The following is a 13,810-nucleotide window of genomic DNA, read 5'->3' as shown; positions in this document are numbered from 1 at the left end:
TGTCACAAAGCCTGTACTATCACACACAGTAGGCCTTAAATTATTAATCAGAATATGACACCAAGTCAATATTTTCTTTATAAAAAACAGAAAAGAATGTACATTCAGCATTTATGTTGAATTTAAATGTTTACATCTTTTTGTTTTCTGGAGGATCCTTCTGCTTGATGAGAACAGAGATAGATTAAGTAGCCAAACTGATGGAGGCTGTTTTTGTTTATGATTCACTTGTTGTAAATGTAACAGTCCTTTGTAGCTGCAATCAAAGCTTAGTGCACCAAGCTTGTACAATGTTGCTTGTGTGTAAGCAGAAGCCCTCAGTGCCTGTAGCCCCCACCCAGTAAAGTCAGCAGCCACTACTGGTTAGTGTTCTGTGGTGCAGCGAGTTATTTCCAGTGTTGGTCAGACATTTACATACATGAAACTGCATTCTATTACATTAAATATTTGCAGTGATAATAAAATACATATTTTATTTATTATGACTCTCATCCGTCCATTGTCCCCTCCAGGTACTGTGGGAAAATCTTCCCTCGTTCAGCAAACCTCACCAGACACTTGCGGACACACACAGGGGAACAACCCTACAGGTATTGTATTCTATTCTGTTCTAGTTAAGTCTAGTCTTTAATCTTTGTGAAAGGCTCTTTGCTCCCACAGATGCTCTTTTTGATGTATTTCCCTTTGTCTTCTTGTCTTACTGTTATTCTCCACACTTGAAATCCCTCTGCCGGTACTTTTTCTGTGGCACTTTATTCTGTTTTTGCTTGGGTGAATCAACAGAGATTCTTGTAAGCAGTTTTAGTTTTCAAATTAACTAAGAATTTATCTGTGTTTTATTTTAAACAAGGTCTGAAATTAGGTGTGCAGCTATATGATCTGCAAAATTGGTATCAGGTTCCAATACAAGCCTTATTAAGTGGACCAGACACAAGCTGTAAATTTTGTTTGTCAATGACCTATCAGTAACATTCATTAAGCCACAGTGGGCAGCTGACAGTTTTTTGAGCCACAGCTATTCCTGGTCTAATTTTACGTACATAAAAGTGATTCCAATAAGCTGTGGTATAAAAATTCCATTCTGGGAAAAAGAGAGTACTGGGATCAGATTGGAAGTTATTATCGCCAGATCCCCCGAGTTGAGGGATTTGATCAATGCATCTGTTGAGAAAACTGGATAAAAACATTAAAAAAGAGAATGAAAACTGTATTTTTAAAATGACATTGGCAACACAACCAGTAAGAATTTTTTTGAACTGACTCTGCTGGATTCATTTGCATCCAGGCTTCCCATTATTCTCTTCATTCCAGTTACAAAAAGGTTTTCTAAGTTGTGCTCCTTATAAAAATGTCTAAAACTAATATGTTCCTTCTTTAAAAGTCCAATTTTTTTTTGACAATTAATGTGAGCCTTAAGGAATTTCTTGCTCACCTCAGCCGGTGGATAATGAAATCACCATGAACCCTGGCTTCTTCTGTGGTCAAATAGCAGTCCTCGCTCACTCTGCTCCTCTTGTAACCCACATCCGCGTCCTTCTGTTCTCCTTTGACAGGTGTAAATACTGTGACCGCTCATTCAGCATCTCGTCCAATCTTCAACGCCACGTTCGCAACATCCATAACAAGGAGAAACCCTTCAAGTGTCACTTGTGCAACCGCTGCTTTGGTCAGCAAACCAACCTCGACCGCCATCTCAAGAAGCACGAGCATGAGAACATTCCTGGTCAGTTTGCAGCATCTATGACTCAGTTTTCGCTGAGAAAAGTGAGGCTGTGAGAACGGCAATGTACTTATTAAACAGAGACTCGGTATTTTGTGTTATGGTAATGGACTGAATAATGAATGGCTCACATTACCCATTTGGAAAATTTTAAATCTTCACCTCAATAAATATTTAGTTTGGTGTTGTGAATGATTTAAAGTGGGAAAACCACTTAATTAAAGAATTCACACTTACTTTTCCTACCGTGTTGCCAAAAACAGCCTTTTTATATCCGTCATGGAAGTATGCCCCCATGGAGGGATGGAAAACAAAGTTTTTGAACTGAGTGATTGCGTGTTAGAGCATTTACATCCAAGTGATCCATGCTTTACAACTGTGTTAACATTTTAAATTCAAAATGACACCCTGATGAAACAAGGCAATGCACTTGTGCAACTTAGTCCCAGTGGAGCTGTAAACTGCTGTGACATGACCAACGTACAAACTAAATTTCTCATATACCAAAGAATGCCATTGTTTGACATGAGTATGTTAATAAGAGGCAATTCATAAACAAGTTCCTTGTGGCAGGGTGACCAGATGTTTCCTGATGTGTCCTTGGTTAGAAAACTGAAAACTGATTCCTAATTCTGAGTCAAATTGAAGTAAACTATGGCATATGCTAAACTTATTCAATATGAATTGTAAAGATACAGATTGAGAAAACACCGACTGGCTCCTGCTGGCAAAATGATATTTTTGGAGGATATTCTCTTTTATTCAACATGTTATATGCTGCCCTCCAGCACTATCCTTAACTTAAACATAAGCATGGATATTCTTATATTTTGTCCTTAAATGCCACTGACATACATCCAAGAGAAATGTTGTAAAATCTGTAAGAATGAGAACAGAATTGTAACAACATGAAGGGAAAATATTTTTCTAAACCTATAAATGTTACCTAAATATGAGGTCTAAAGTAGGGTTTGTGTTTGACTATATTCTGGCCAAGAGTGGAAGACTGTGGTTAATCTGGGCATCTCCTGTGTGTGAGTGTGCCTGAATATTCAGATGGGTGCTGCCAGTAAACAGCATGTCTGACCAGCTCAGACTGTATGAGAGGGATGGGCCAGTGTTGTCAAATGAGCGAGACAACAGGGGGAAAGTGAATGGGACAGTAATCAGAACAATCCGTACAGCTCAGTTCAGTTCAGCTCTATTAGGACAGTGTCACATCCTCCTCTTATAATTTCTGAGAATAAGAGTAGAGAGTTATTCAAAAATAAGATGACAAATGCAAGAAGATTAACCACATATGAGACCACATAAAGTTTTTCTGACAAAATGTAACAAGGCTTTGGTTTTTTTGCCACTGTTTATCCTTTACATAAGATTCCATAAACATTTTCCTGTTTGTCAAAATATGTTCAACTCGGTTTCACAGAGTTTTAACCAAAAAAAAAAGAAAGAAAATGCCCAATCTCAGCTCTTTGATATAATATTAAAATGTGAATAATGTGCTTAATAACCGTGATGAAATTTACTCATCTATTACATGCGTCTGATGATCATCAAACTAATCGCCTTTCTGTGTTTGGTTGTGTGTATGTGTATGTGGCTGGTGTGCATGTCCATGTGTGTTTATGCGTGTGGATGTGTATGTCTGCACGCTTTCCCCAACAGTGAGCCAACAGTCCGGGATGCTTTCCAACCTAGGAACCACCATCTCCTCGCCAAACTCCGAGCCAGACAATCATGCACTTTTAGACGAGAAGGAGGACTCATACTTCTCAGAAATCCGCAACTTCATTTCCAACAGTGAGATGAACCAGGCCTCCAGCTCCATGGATAAGAGGTAACAAAGAAACACGCTTGCACGGATCACATTTGTATTATGATTTTTGCGAAGACCTTCAGTGATTACATTTGATCCAGGAGTCTACCCTGCTACTTTTAATGCCAAACTCTAATTCTTACCTCTTACCTCATCCTAAATCCAACCTCAATTCAAACACTAAAGAAGTAAAAACAGTCAAATGACCTCACTTCGAGGAACTTTTTAAACCTTCACATCTTATCAGGACATTCAGTCCTAACAGGTAAAAGTAAGTAAAAGCAACAGTCCCTTCCTTCTCTCCTGTGCATAACAGCATATATGCTGGTACTTGGTGCACAGTGCTCTCTAGTGGCTTATAGATGCTTGGCAATAGTCACGCCAGATCATCAGAGTTGTGTCCTAGTTCCCAGTTAATTCAGGTGCAGTTTTTTTCAATACCGCTGCTAATTAAACTTTACAAAAATAAAAAACAAAACAAAACAAGATGTTTTCCCATTCCCATTCCCATTTTTTGTGCATAGCATTGTGGAACAAAAGTGTATTTCAACAAAATAAAAATAAAATTAGGTGAGTTTAGTATGTAATTGAATTTTTTGAATATAACCAATTTTCCACCTTCCCATTTTAAACACATTACATCACTTAAAAATGATTTTAAATTATTTAAAAATGTATGTAGACTAGCACAAGTCCATCTCAACAGTTAAAGTTTTTCCAGTTTGACATTCTTCAGACATGTCTAAAACTTTATAAGAACTGTCTTTTATGGAGAGCTGCAATATATACCAGCTGAATGCTGCTGGACTGGACTGGTCATTTACTCTGCTTATCGGTAACTCCGGCAGGAGCGATCATCCTGTGTGTGTTTCTTCTGCACTCTAAAAACCATAACTTTCTTGAAAAGTGATGAAAATGGCTGCCCTATTTTTAAACCTAACAGCCAATCTGGTCAGAGAATGAAAAGGTCAGCCTCATGTTTTAAGTCCTGAATTGCTTTCAATTGTTAGTAGCTCAGCTCGTTCGGACGCTTCAGCGGTTTCAGGCGAGTAGAGGGTATTGCCAAAGAAAAGGAGGATGAAATGTTTTTCTCTGTCAGTCAGTGGTTTGCCCTCTTTCCTTGACTCCATACACTCTTCATCTTTCTCTCGTTCGTGATGTGAATTCCTTTCTGGTAGTCTCACTTTCCGTCTGCTTCTTCCTCCATCATCCCCCCTCCCTCTTGTCAACACGCATTATGGCCAGCAGACCCAGTGGCAATTTAGCCCCTCTGCCATCTGGGATCAATACTGAGTCTCATCCACAACAAACTGGCCTGACATTTTAATATCTGTAATTCAGACTAAGTGTTATGCTTTCTGTCCTCCCACCAGACAGCCCACTGTTTATTCTCCCTCTGAGTGACTGAAGTCAAACGCCAAACGCAAACACACATTCATGGATGACTATCTGTAATCACTCTTAACCGCCCTTGCGATGTAGTTTCTCCTCCTTTAAAACCCCTCTTTCAACATCATAGCCAGTCAAAATAAAAGTCCCTGGTAGCTCTTGTTTTCACATGAAAACTTTGTTTGACTAGTTTCCAAGCTGGGGACGTCGAAGAAGCTGAGGCAGCACTGCTGCTCTGAGGGTGGATAGTTTCAAACAAAAGAGTTAGAGGGTTTAGATGTCCATGGATATTTCCAACACTGCAGTGTTGAAGGACTAAGAGGTATCTGTCTCCCCTGGACCGTAATCCAGGGCATAATTAGGACTGGAACAAGAGCCCAGGCCATGTCTTGAGCTCTATGGTTTGGATAAATCTAAAGTTGGAGCTGGTTCCTCGTCTGGGACTGGGCTTCAGTGGCTGGCAGTTTGGACCCTGAGGGGGACTCGGGTTGAGGCATTTATCTAGGAGATCCACTGATGATGGAGCTCTTCCCCTATCCACTGACTATACCCATGCCCCTAGCCTGCTAACACAAACACCCAACTGACGTGTTTAGACTAAATGACAAAACCCAGGGCCCCCTATGTCAGAGCTACGCTTCTTTCTCTGTACACAAGCATGGACTTTTTCCCCGCCAACCAGCTCTGCAATTTGATTATGGTGATATTTAATCTAGATTGAAAGAGGAGAACTCCACCTCCCCCAAAAGTCCCTCTACTCGCATTTACCCACCCACTGTGTGTGACCCAATCCTGTCCCTGTACACCCCTTCCCAGAGGTAATCCTGTCTGATTTGATAAATGTCCACTGTGTGGCAAAAAAATGGAAGGGGTAAATTTGCCGTCCCAGAGGAAATGATATCATGAGCCATGACATCGTGGTCTGGGGGTGATGGAGGGGGAGCTGGGGTGCTGGCTGGAAAATGTACAGATGGCAGGTCATAATGGTGGTGTGCTGATAGCCTGTTTGCAGATCAGCCATCGTCTTCCTTCAGTCACACAAAGTATGTTCCACCATTACAGAGTGTAGAGGAAACAGTCTGAAGCGGGGCCATCTCCTGCTCCGTTGGAGCCGACCAATTAATCATGTCTGGGCCGTTTGAAAAGGGCTCCACGCACACTGTCGGCACCCATGTTGTTTGTGTGGACGCTGGAGTTGGACTGTGCGCGCTGTCAACAGATTATTTATGTTCTCTCTCTGCCCATGATGAGTCATGTCTTTAGCTGGTCAGGAAATGGTAACATCCACCCATATCCAGACTGGACATGGACCCCAGAGAGCAAACTAAAACAACTCCTTCTTACTTTTTAATCATTGTTGTTGAACAATAACAAGAGCACTCGACGATTTAAATAAAGGGGGACTCATAATAGCCATAAGAAAAAAGAAACTGTTTAAAGTCAGTGCAGAAGAACAAGGGATTTCTAGTTCCTCTAAACATCTTTCTAGATCCTCTAAACATTCTCCAAGCTAAGAGAACTGTTTGCTGCTTTTCACAATTTTAGAATTTTTTTTCCCTGCAAGGAACACACGGTACCTGGCCAAACATAACTTTACTGATATGCCACTAATACAGCAGGAAAATGGCAGTGATTTCTGATACTGCCTTGTCCTTCAATCCCTCTGCAGATCAGACCAGGCTGAGGAGGAGCGCCCACCAAGCCACAGTTTGTCCAACTCCAAGCTAGGTCTCCAGGGGCTGGAAGAAGAGGAAGAGGAAGTGGAAGGCGACGATGAGGAGGAGGAGGAAGGCAGCCTGACAGAGAAGTCTCACGATGAGGCACCTGAGTCCCCGTCTCCTGTCACAACAGGAGTGTATGAAGAGGACGAGGAAGAGGAAGAGGCAGAGACAGCTCCATTGGCTATGAGCTATGAACACACCCGCAGGTCTTCATCTCGTTATCTAAACAGAAAACCACATTAGTCAGGGTTCAGGATACTGTTTACCTGAATCTACACTTAACAGCCACAGCCAGCGTACACCATATGTTGTATCTATCAGCTGAAACCACTCTTTATACCAACTAACATGTACAACATGTAGATTCCCCAAAAATAAAAATGTCTGTATTTCACTTTAGCTAATCTTAGGTCAGCTTCTGCTCCTTCTCGTCTCTCCTTTTTCTTCTCCCAAACTATTCCCTTTTCCTGTCTATCCCTTTATTAATCATACCTTTCCTTTTCTCTTCTCATCATTTTTTCTTTTACCCAAACTTCCTTCATTAATTTCCTTCTTCCTCTATTGCCATTAACGCTCCATCAATCCCATCACTACATCCATCCATCCATCCATCCATCCATCCACCTACCAACACATCCATACTGCCATTTTTCTGCCATCCATCCATCCCTCGGTGTGCAGGTGTATAGAGGAGGAGGGCTCTCTCTTGGACCTGGAAGGTCTGCCCAGCTTTCCCAAGAGCCTGGATGGGTTGCGTAAAGCAGCCAGTGACGAGCAACCTTTTGATGTTAAAGACATATTTAACACTTCACTAGAGTCGGAGGCATTGAAAGAGACATTGTACAGGCAGGCTAAAACCCAGGTATGTGAATGGCTTTTGGATGTCCACTAAAAGAGGGAGGGAGAGGAAAGACTTCTTCTGATAAGACATGATTAGAGACAGAATTAATCCTGTGGATACAAAGATAAGGGATGAGATGGATCCTTTCACATTTTCAGGTGCTTGATAAAGGAAAAGGTTGTTGATCCAGAGGGTGGAACTGTAGCTAAAAAGCATCTCAACTTTCCTCTTAAGCTTGACTTTCCACATAACCGTCTAACATATTCCCTGTAAACTGCTCTTATCTTTCCTGTGATCATTAGTTTTAAAACAGTCTAATAAATCATCATTAAAATGTATATTGTCAAGAAATTATATGGTTACTAGATTACTAAAAACTGTGTTTGAAAAGACTGAACCAAATATTTTTCTCTCCTTAAAAGTCCACTTGTCTTCTCCCACAGGCTTATGCAATGATGCTGTCTCTCTCGGAGAACAACCCTTTGCACGCGCCCTCCCAGAACTCTCTGGACGCTTGGCTGAGCATGGGAGGTGGACCGTCTGAGACGAGCAGCTTTCACCCGCTCAACCACATATAGACGAGAGAGAGAGAGAAGAGGTGGGAGGAAGAGTAGGAGGAACATAAGTTTCGCAAACAGATAGAAACAAGAGACTGAGTGGACATGAGTAGTGAGAAGACGTGGAGGCCCAGAGAACTTATTCAGTGTCACATAGATACAAGATAGGAAGAATGTGTTTGCGTGGATATGTGTGTTCATTTGTGTGTGTGAGTGTGAGTGAGAGAGAGAGAGAGAGAGAGAGAGAGAGAGGAGGTAGAGATTGTCCCTAGGTGAGGGGTCTCGCAAGACTCTGTCAAAGAGAAAGCACTGCTAAGCTCCTGTTGATGTGAAGGACATGATGAATGCTTCTCAACAGCATTGAAACTCTGCATTACTCTGATCCTCCCCAAGTCCACAAGGCTCACTCCAGCACCACAGAGACCCTGCATAAGGCTCTCATAAAGACTCTTAATGACTAGTATGTCTCTAAAGTCTGTGTACACCGCCTACTACAAGCACTGCAGCATCAGCACTGCATTAGCACTGCATGTCCACATGGTGGTGCTGTTTCACCAGGAACATAGTGGGCGCGTGCACTGTCTCCAGGTTTTCCCCACCAATCATGGGCAACTCATTTACTGATCTCGTTTCAGTCGTAAGAGCAGAATCAACAATAGCGCCACACTAAATGTTACTTGAGGAAATGACAGCTCCAGTAGACTGTTTTGATTTTTGAATGATTAAACAGAGAATGATGTTCAATGTTCAAATGTGCACAGCAATTTTTTTTTAATGAGCTATCTGGGACACTAGCCATTGTAATTGGTTACCCAATCTGATCAGGCTGAAAATGAATTTAAATCATGCTAAAAAAAAAAAAAAAGAAAGAAAAAAAAGAGGAAGTCTCTCTCTGCTTGTTTATTTCCTCATCATTTTATTTACTTACTTTCCTCTTAGATACCACAGTATTGTTTCTTTCTAGGCACCACAGTGCTAAATTGTTAATATAATTATTTTAGAGAAGGACCAAAATTGTATGATATTGTCATATGATGTACAAAATAACCTAGATGTTCATAGCAAGAGTGGTATGTGCCAAATAACCCATAGAAAATGTTTTGTTCTCTGACAATCATTTCATGTCCAAGGGGCTTGCATTTGCTGTCATAGTTTTTTTTTTCTTATTACGCTCTTATATATTTGATTTCAGAAGTGTGTGTATGTATTTATTTCTGATTGTTTTGTCATGACTGGAGGAGCGAAAATGAAGAAAATCATTTTATCCCTCTTGTTGCTGAAGGAATGAACGCCTATCAGAACGTGGGGGAGATTCTGAATCTCTGGTTTTGATGCGTTAGTGTGCCAAAATGGAAAGAACCCATGAAATTAACTGTTTTTATTTATAGTGAAAGATAGCTGTAGTTAGTTTTAGATCCTATTTGGCATTGTAACGTCCTGCAGTGTTTTTTTTTCTTAGTTCAACCATTTTAACCCAGTATGCTGAATGTGTCCTGTTCAAATTGGTTAAAGTATTGGGGGGGGTGGCAGACTTGGACAACTGTCACTATGAATGTCAGAAAAGGGCATTATGTTGTCACACTATTGAATCTGACTTTTTTCCATCACATTAGGCTCCCTTTCCCTCTGTTTTTCATTTGATTGATGTAGTGTATCCAACAAATACTCTTTTTTTAAATTAGATGTCCTGTATTACATTGTCCAAAAGTCTAAAACACAGTCACATCTGCATGAACATTTGGTCTTTGCTGCACTGGAGCGACAGAATCGCTGGTCATGCAAGAAGGAAGGCAAGGACTCATGACACCAAAAAAATAAGAGAGTAAACTAATCCACAGATAGTATTAAGTGGACATATTTCTGCTGGTCAGTCCCTCCAACACATAAAAAAAAAAAAAAGCCTAGTTGATTCTGGACGGGGAAAACAGAAACACTTGATCATGGGTTTAACTTTACAGTATATTCCCTGTTCTTTCTGAGATCATACTGAAAACTCATTCCATGTGGTCCACAAGGAAGCTGTGCCATGGAGGGCATGAGTCATTTACTGTAGATAACTGTAGATAGCTGCAGGAGGCAGGAGGGGTGAGTATTGTTGATCATTGTTGCCTTGGTCCTTCCTGCGTACTGGGACTTTGAGAACTTGGCCTGATGCTGTATTTTCAAACTAGCACTTAAACCATGTGGGTCCAAGCCATAAATTGATCAGGCTTAGGTCTCTAGAGCTTATAAGATGGATACATTTTCAGACTAAGTTTCACTTTCAGCTGATGAGCAACTTGTGCTCGACGACATGGAGAAATAAGAAAAATCTGAAACGGAAGCACTGTAATTTTTCTTCACGACAGCAGGTGGTAGTGTGATACTAGGACTGCTGCATCATCTCATTTTTCTAAAGACAGAAGTCTTTCTTTTTTATAATTCTACTGAATGAAATATCATTCATGGTAAACACATTGTTTTCCAACTTGTGGTTATAAAATGTAAAGACTTGGGTCGCTAAGTTTTTTGGTTGACTATATGTAGTAATTCATGTCATGGACTACTGTAATAAGTACGCGCTGTGTAAAGCAAAGGAATTGAAGGCATTGAAGTATTCCATTTTGCCAACTTCAGAAAGTATTCTGGCAGATGGTCGCTGAAATATATTTCAGCATAATAGAACATGGTTGCTGTTTTCCCCCCACTGTTACAGGAGAAAGTAAAAAAAATATACATATTGTTTCTTTTTAACTGTATAGTATTTTAAAGAATGAAAAACAATGGTGCATTTGTCTGAAGAAAAAAAAATCATTGAAAAATATGGGTTTAAATGGATGGTGCTTGTTTTGTTTGAATCTGAGTTGTATATCGCCTCTGTTATGTTTATTGAAAACAAACAAAAAAAAGATATTGTGCATGACGTGTTTAGCAGTCATAATGATGTCCATTTGTGAAATGTGTATCAAATCAAAAAATGAGAAAAAAAAGAAAAGAAAAAAATAAATCCGTAGATGCACTTATTGTACATGTGGTTAGGTTAGTAGGTTTGACTTCAAGTTCTTGACTGCCTTACAGATATTTGGGCAGGTGGCTCTGAAAGACATAGTAAAGACTTGTGGGAGAAGAAATAATGAAAAACAATAAGGATTGTAGAATAATATTGAACAATTCTGAAATTGCAGTTCTTTTGATGCTTGTGATTATTGAAGATGTACTTTAGAGAAATTTCATTGAAAAGATATGACTCTGATGTTAATTCTGTAGAATAGCAATGTATACCAAATGTAATCTTTCCAATGCTATGAAGAATTTATACATGAAATTGATATGCAATAAAACCTGTGTGCTTTTTAAAAGAGACGTCCACTGTGTGTTTCTGTAAGAGTTCAGTCAGCCTTATCAAGCAGTTTGCCATTTCTGTAGGCTCTGCATCAGCTATGTGTAAGTTTGAACCTATACTGACATTTCGCATGGCCTATCAATATTCATGACGGCACATGACCACTACAACTTGTGTATTCTACACTGCACACTAATGACTGAAGCAGAAAGAAACAAAGGGCACCCTACCACACATCCAGAAATAAATGCATGCAAGCACAGTGGCATCACCATTTGAAAGTACAACATAAGCTGTTCACCTCCAGAATCCTTAAAGTCTCAAAAGCTCCCAGGAAATTAACACACAATTAACAAAAGCCAACATGAATAATGCAATCTGTAATTATTATAAGGTTGACTTCAGTGTTGCATGCTTGTGGATCACTACAGCACCACTCCTCACTCCTGACTGTTGTTAAGCACCTACAACCTACTACAAGTTGGTCAATTCCAAATCATATAGTTGAGATACAAATTAAAATACTTAAGTTAAAAAAATTTAAATAAATGATAATGTTTCTCTGTAATTGCTGGATGTGTAAATAAGCAATGAAATGAAGGTGATGATGCCTCAGAGTTGTGTCAGTGTCAGTGTCAGTGTCCACACTGCCCCCAAGTGGCCAATTCAATAAGTTTATACAAATTTAGTTGTAAGAAACATAGTATAGTAAGGTGTCAAAAAGGGACAAGAAAAAGTAATATTTTAGTAATGCCTCAAAATGTAAAAAAAAAAAACCCTTCATAGTACAGTAAGGTGTAAAAATATGCCAAAAAAAGTCATACTTTAGTAAGGCCTCAAAATGTCATAAAAAACGCCTTACTATACTATGAAGTTTTTTATGACATTTTGAGGTCTTACAAAAATATGACTTTTTTTGACCAATTTTGACGCCTTACTATACTATGACATTTTTTATGACATTTTGAGGTCTTACAAAAATATGACTTTTTTTGACCGATTTTGACGCCTTACTATGCTATGACGTTTTTAATGACATTTTGAGGTCTTACAAAAATATGACTTTTTTTTGACCGATTTTGACGCCTTACTATGACGTTTTTTATGACATTTTGAGGTCTTAAAAAAATATGACTTTTTTTGACCGATTTTGACGCCTTACGGCCGTATGTCATTTTTTATGACATTTTGAGGTCTTACAAAAATATGACTTTTTTTGACCGATTTTGACGCCTTACGGCCGTATGTCGTTTTTTATGACATTTTGAGGTCTTACAAAAATATGACTTTTTTTGACCGGTTTTGACGCCTTACTATACTATGACGTTTTTTATGACATTTTGAGGTCTTACAAAAATATGACTTTTTTTGACCGATTTTGACGCCTTACGGCCGTATGTCGTTTTTTATGACATTTTGAGGTCTTACAAAAATATGACTTTTTTTGACCGATTTTGACGCCTTATAGCCATATGACGTTTTTTATGACATTTTGAGGTCTTACAAAAATATGATTTTTTTGACCGATTTTGACGCCTTACTATACTATGACGTTTTTTATGACATTTTGAGGTCTTACAAAAATATGACTTTTTTTGACCGATTTTGACGCCTTATAGCCATATGACGTTTTTTATGACATTTTGAGGTCTTACAAAAATATGATTTTTTTGACCGATTTTGACGCCTTACTATACTATGACGTTTTTTATGACATTTTGAGGTCTTACAAAAATATGACTTTTTTTGACCGATTTTGACGCCTTACTATACTATATCGTTTTTTATGACATTTTGAGGTCTTACAAAAATATGACTTTTTTTGACCGATTTTGACGCCTTACTATACTATGACGTTTTTTATGACATTTTGAGGTCTTACAAAAATATGACTTTTTTTGAACGGTTTTGACGCCTTACGGCCGTATGTCGTTTTTTATGACATTTTGAGGTCTGACAAAAATATGACTTTTTTTGACCGATTTTGACGCCTTACGGCCGTATGTCCTTTTTTGTGACATTTTGAGGTCTTACAAAAATATGACTTTTTTTGACCGATTTTGACGCCTTACTATACTGTCGTTTTTTATGACATTTTGAGGTCTTACAAAAATATGACTTTTTTTGACCGATTTTGACGCCTTACGGCCGTATGACGTTTTTTGTGACATTTTGAGGTCTTACAAAAATATGACTTTTTTTGACCGATTTTGACGCCTTACGGCCGTATGTCGTTTTTTATGACATTTTGAGGTCTTACAAAAATATGACTTTTTTTGACCGATTTTGACGCCTTACTATACTATGTCGTTTTTTATGACATTTTGAGGTCTTACAAAAATATGACTTTTTTTGACCGATTTTGAGGCCTTACGGCCGAATGTCGTTTTTTATGACATTTTGAGGTCTTACAAAAATATGACTTTTTTTGACCGGTTTTG

At 39.0% G+C, this 13,810-nt stretch overlaps 1 protein-coding gene across 9 annotated transcripts in view; it reads left to right on the top strand.

The window, feature by feature from the left end:
* The window catches only part of prdm16 (PR domain containing 16), a 179,713-nt gene extending 168,543 nt beyond the window's left edge, over nucleotides 1–11,170 (top strand). For all 9 annotated transcript variants that reach the window (XM_041056708.1, XM_041056665.1, XM_041056718.1 and 6 more), the window contains 5 exons: nucleotides 513–590; nucleotides 1,554–1,723; nucleotides 3,389–3,560; nucleotides 6,598–6,855; nucleotides 7,934–11,170. In XM_041056708.1, the coding sequence (XP_040912642.1) occupies nucleotides 513–590; nucleotides 1,554–1,723; nucleotides 3,389–3,560; nucleotides 6,598–6,855; nucleotides 7,934–7,946 (691 nt within the window). In that variant the 3' untranslated portion in view covers nucleotides 7,947–11,170. The remainder of the gene's footprint in view (nucleotides 1–512; nucleotides 591–1,553; nucleotides 1,724–3,388; nucleotides 3,561–6,597; nucleotides 6,856–7,933) is intronic.
* Nucleotides 11,171–13,810: the final 2,640 nt, after the last annotated feature.

The sequence above is a fragment of the Toxotes jaculatrix genome, chromosome 2, assembly GCF_017976425.1.
Source record: "Toxotes jaculatrix isolate fToxJac2 chromosome 2, fToxJac2.pri, whole genome shotgun sequence".
Classification (NCBI taxonomy): Eukaryota; Metazoa; Chordata; class Actinopteri; family Toxotidae; genus Toxotes; species Toxotes jaculatrix.
The sequence above is the reverse complement of the archived record's forward strand: the minus strand, read 5'-3'. Positions and strand labels throughout refer to the sequence as shown.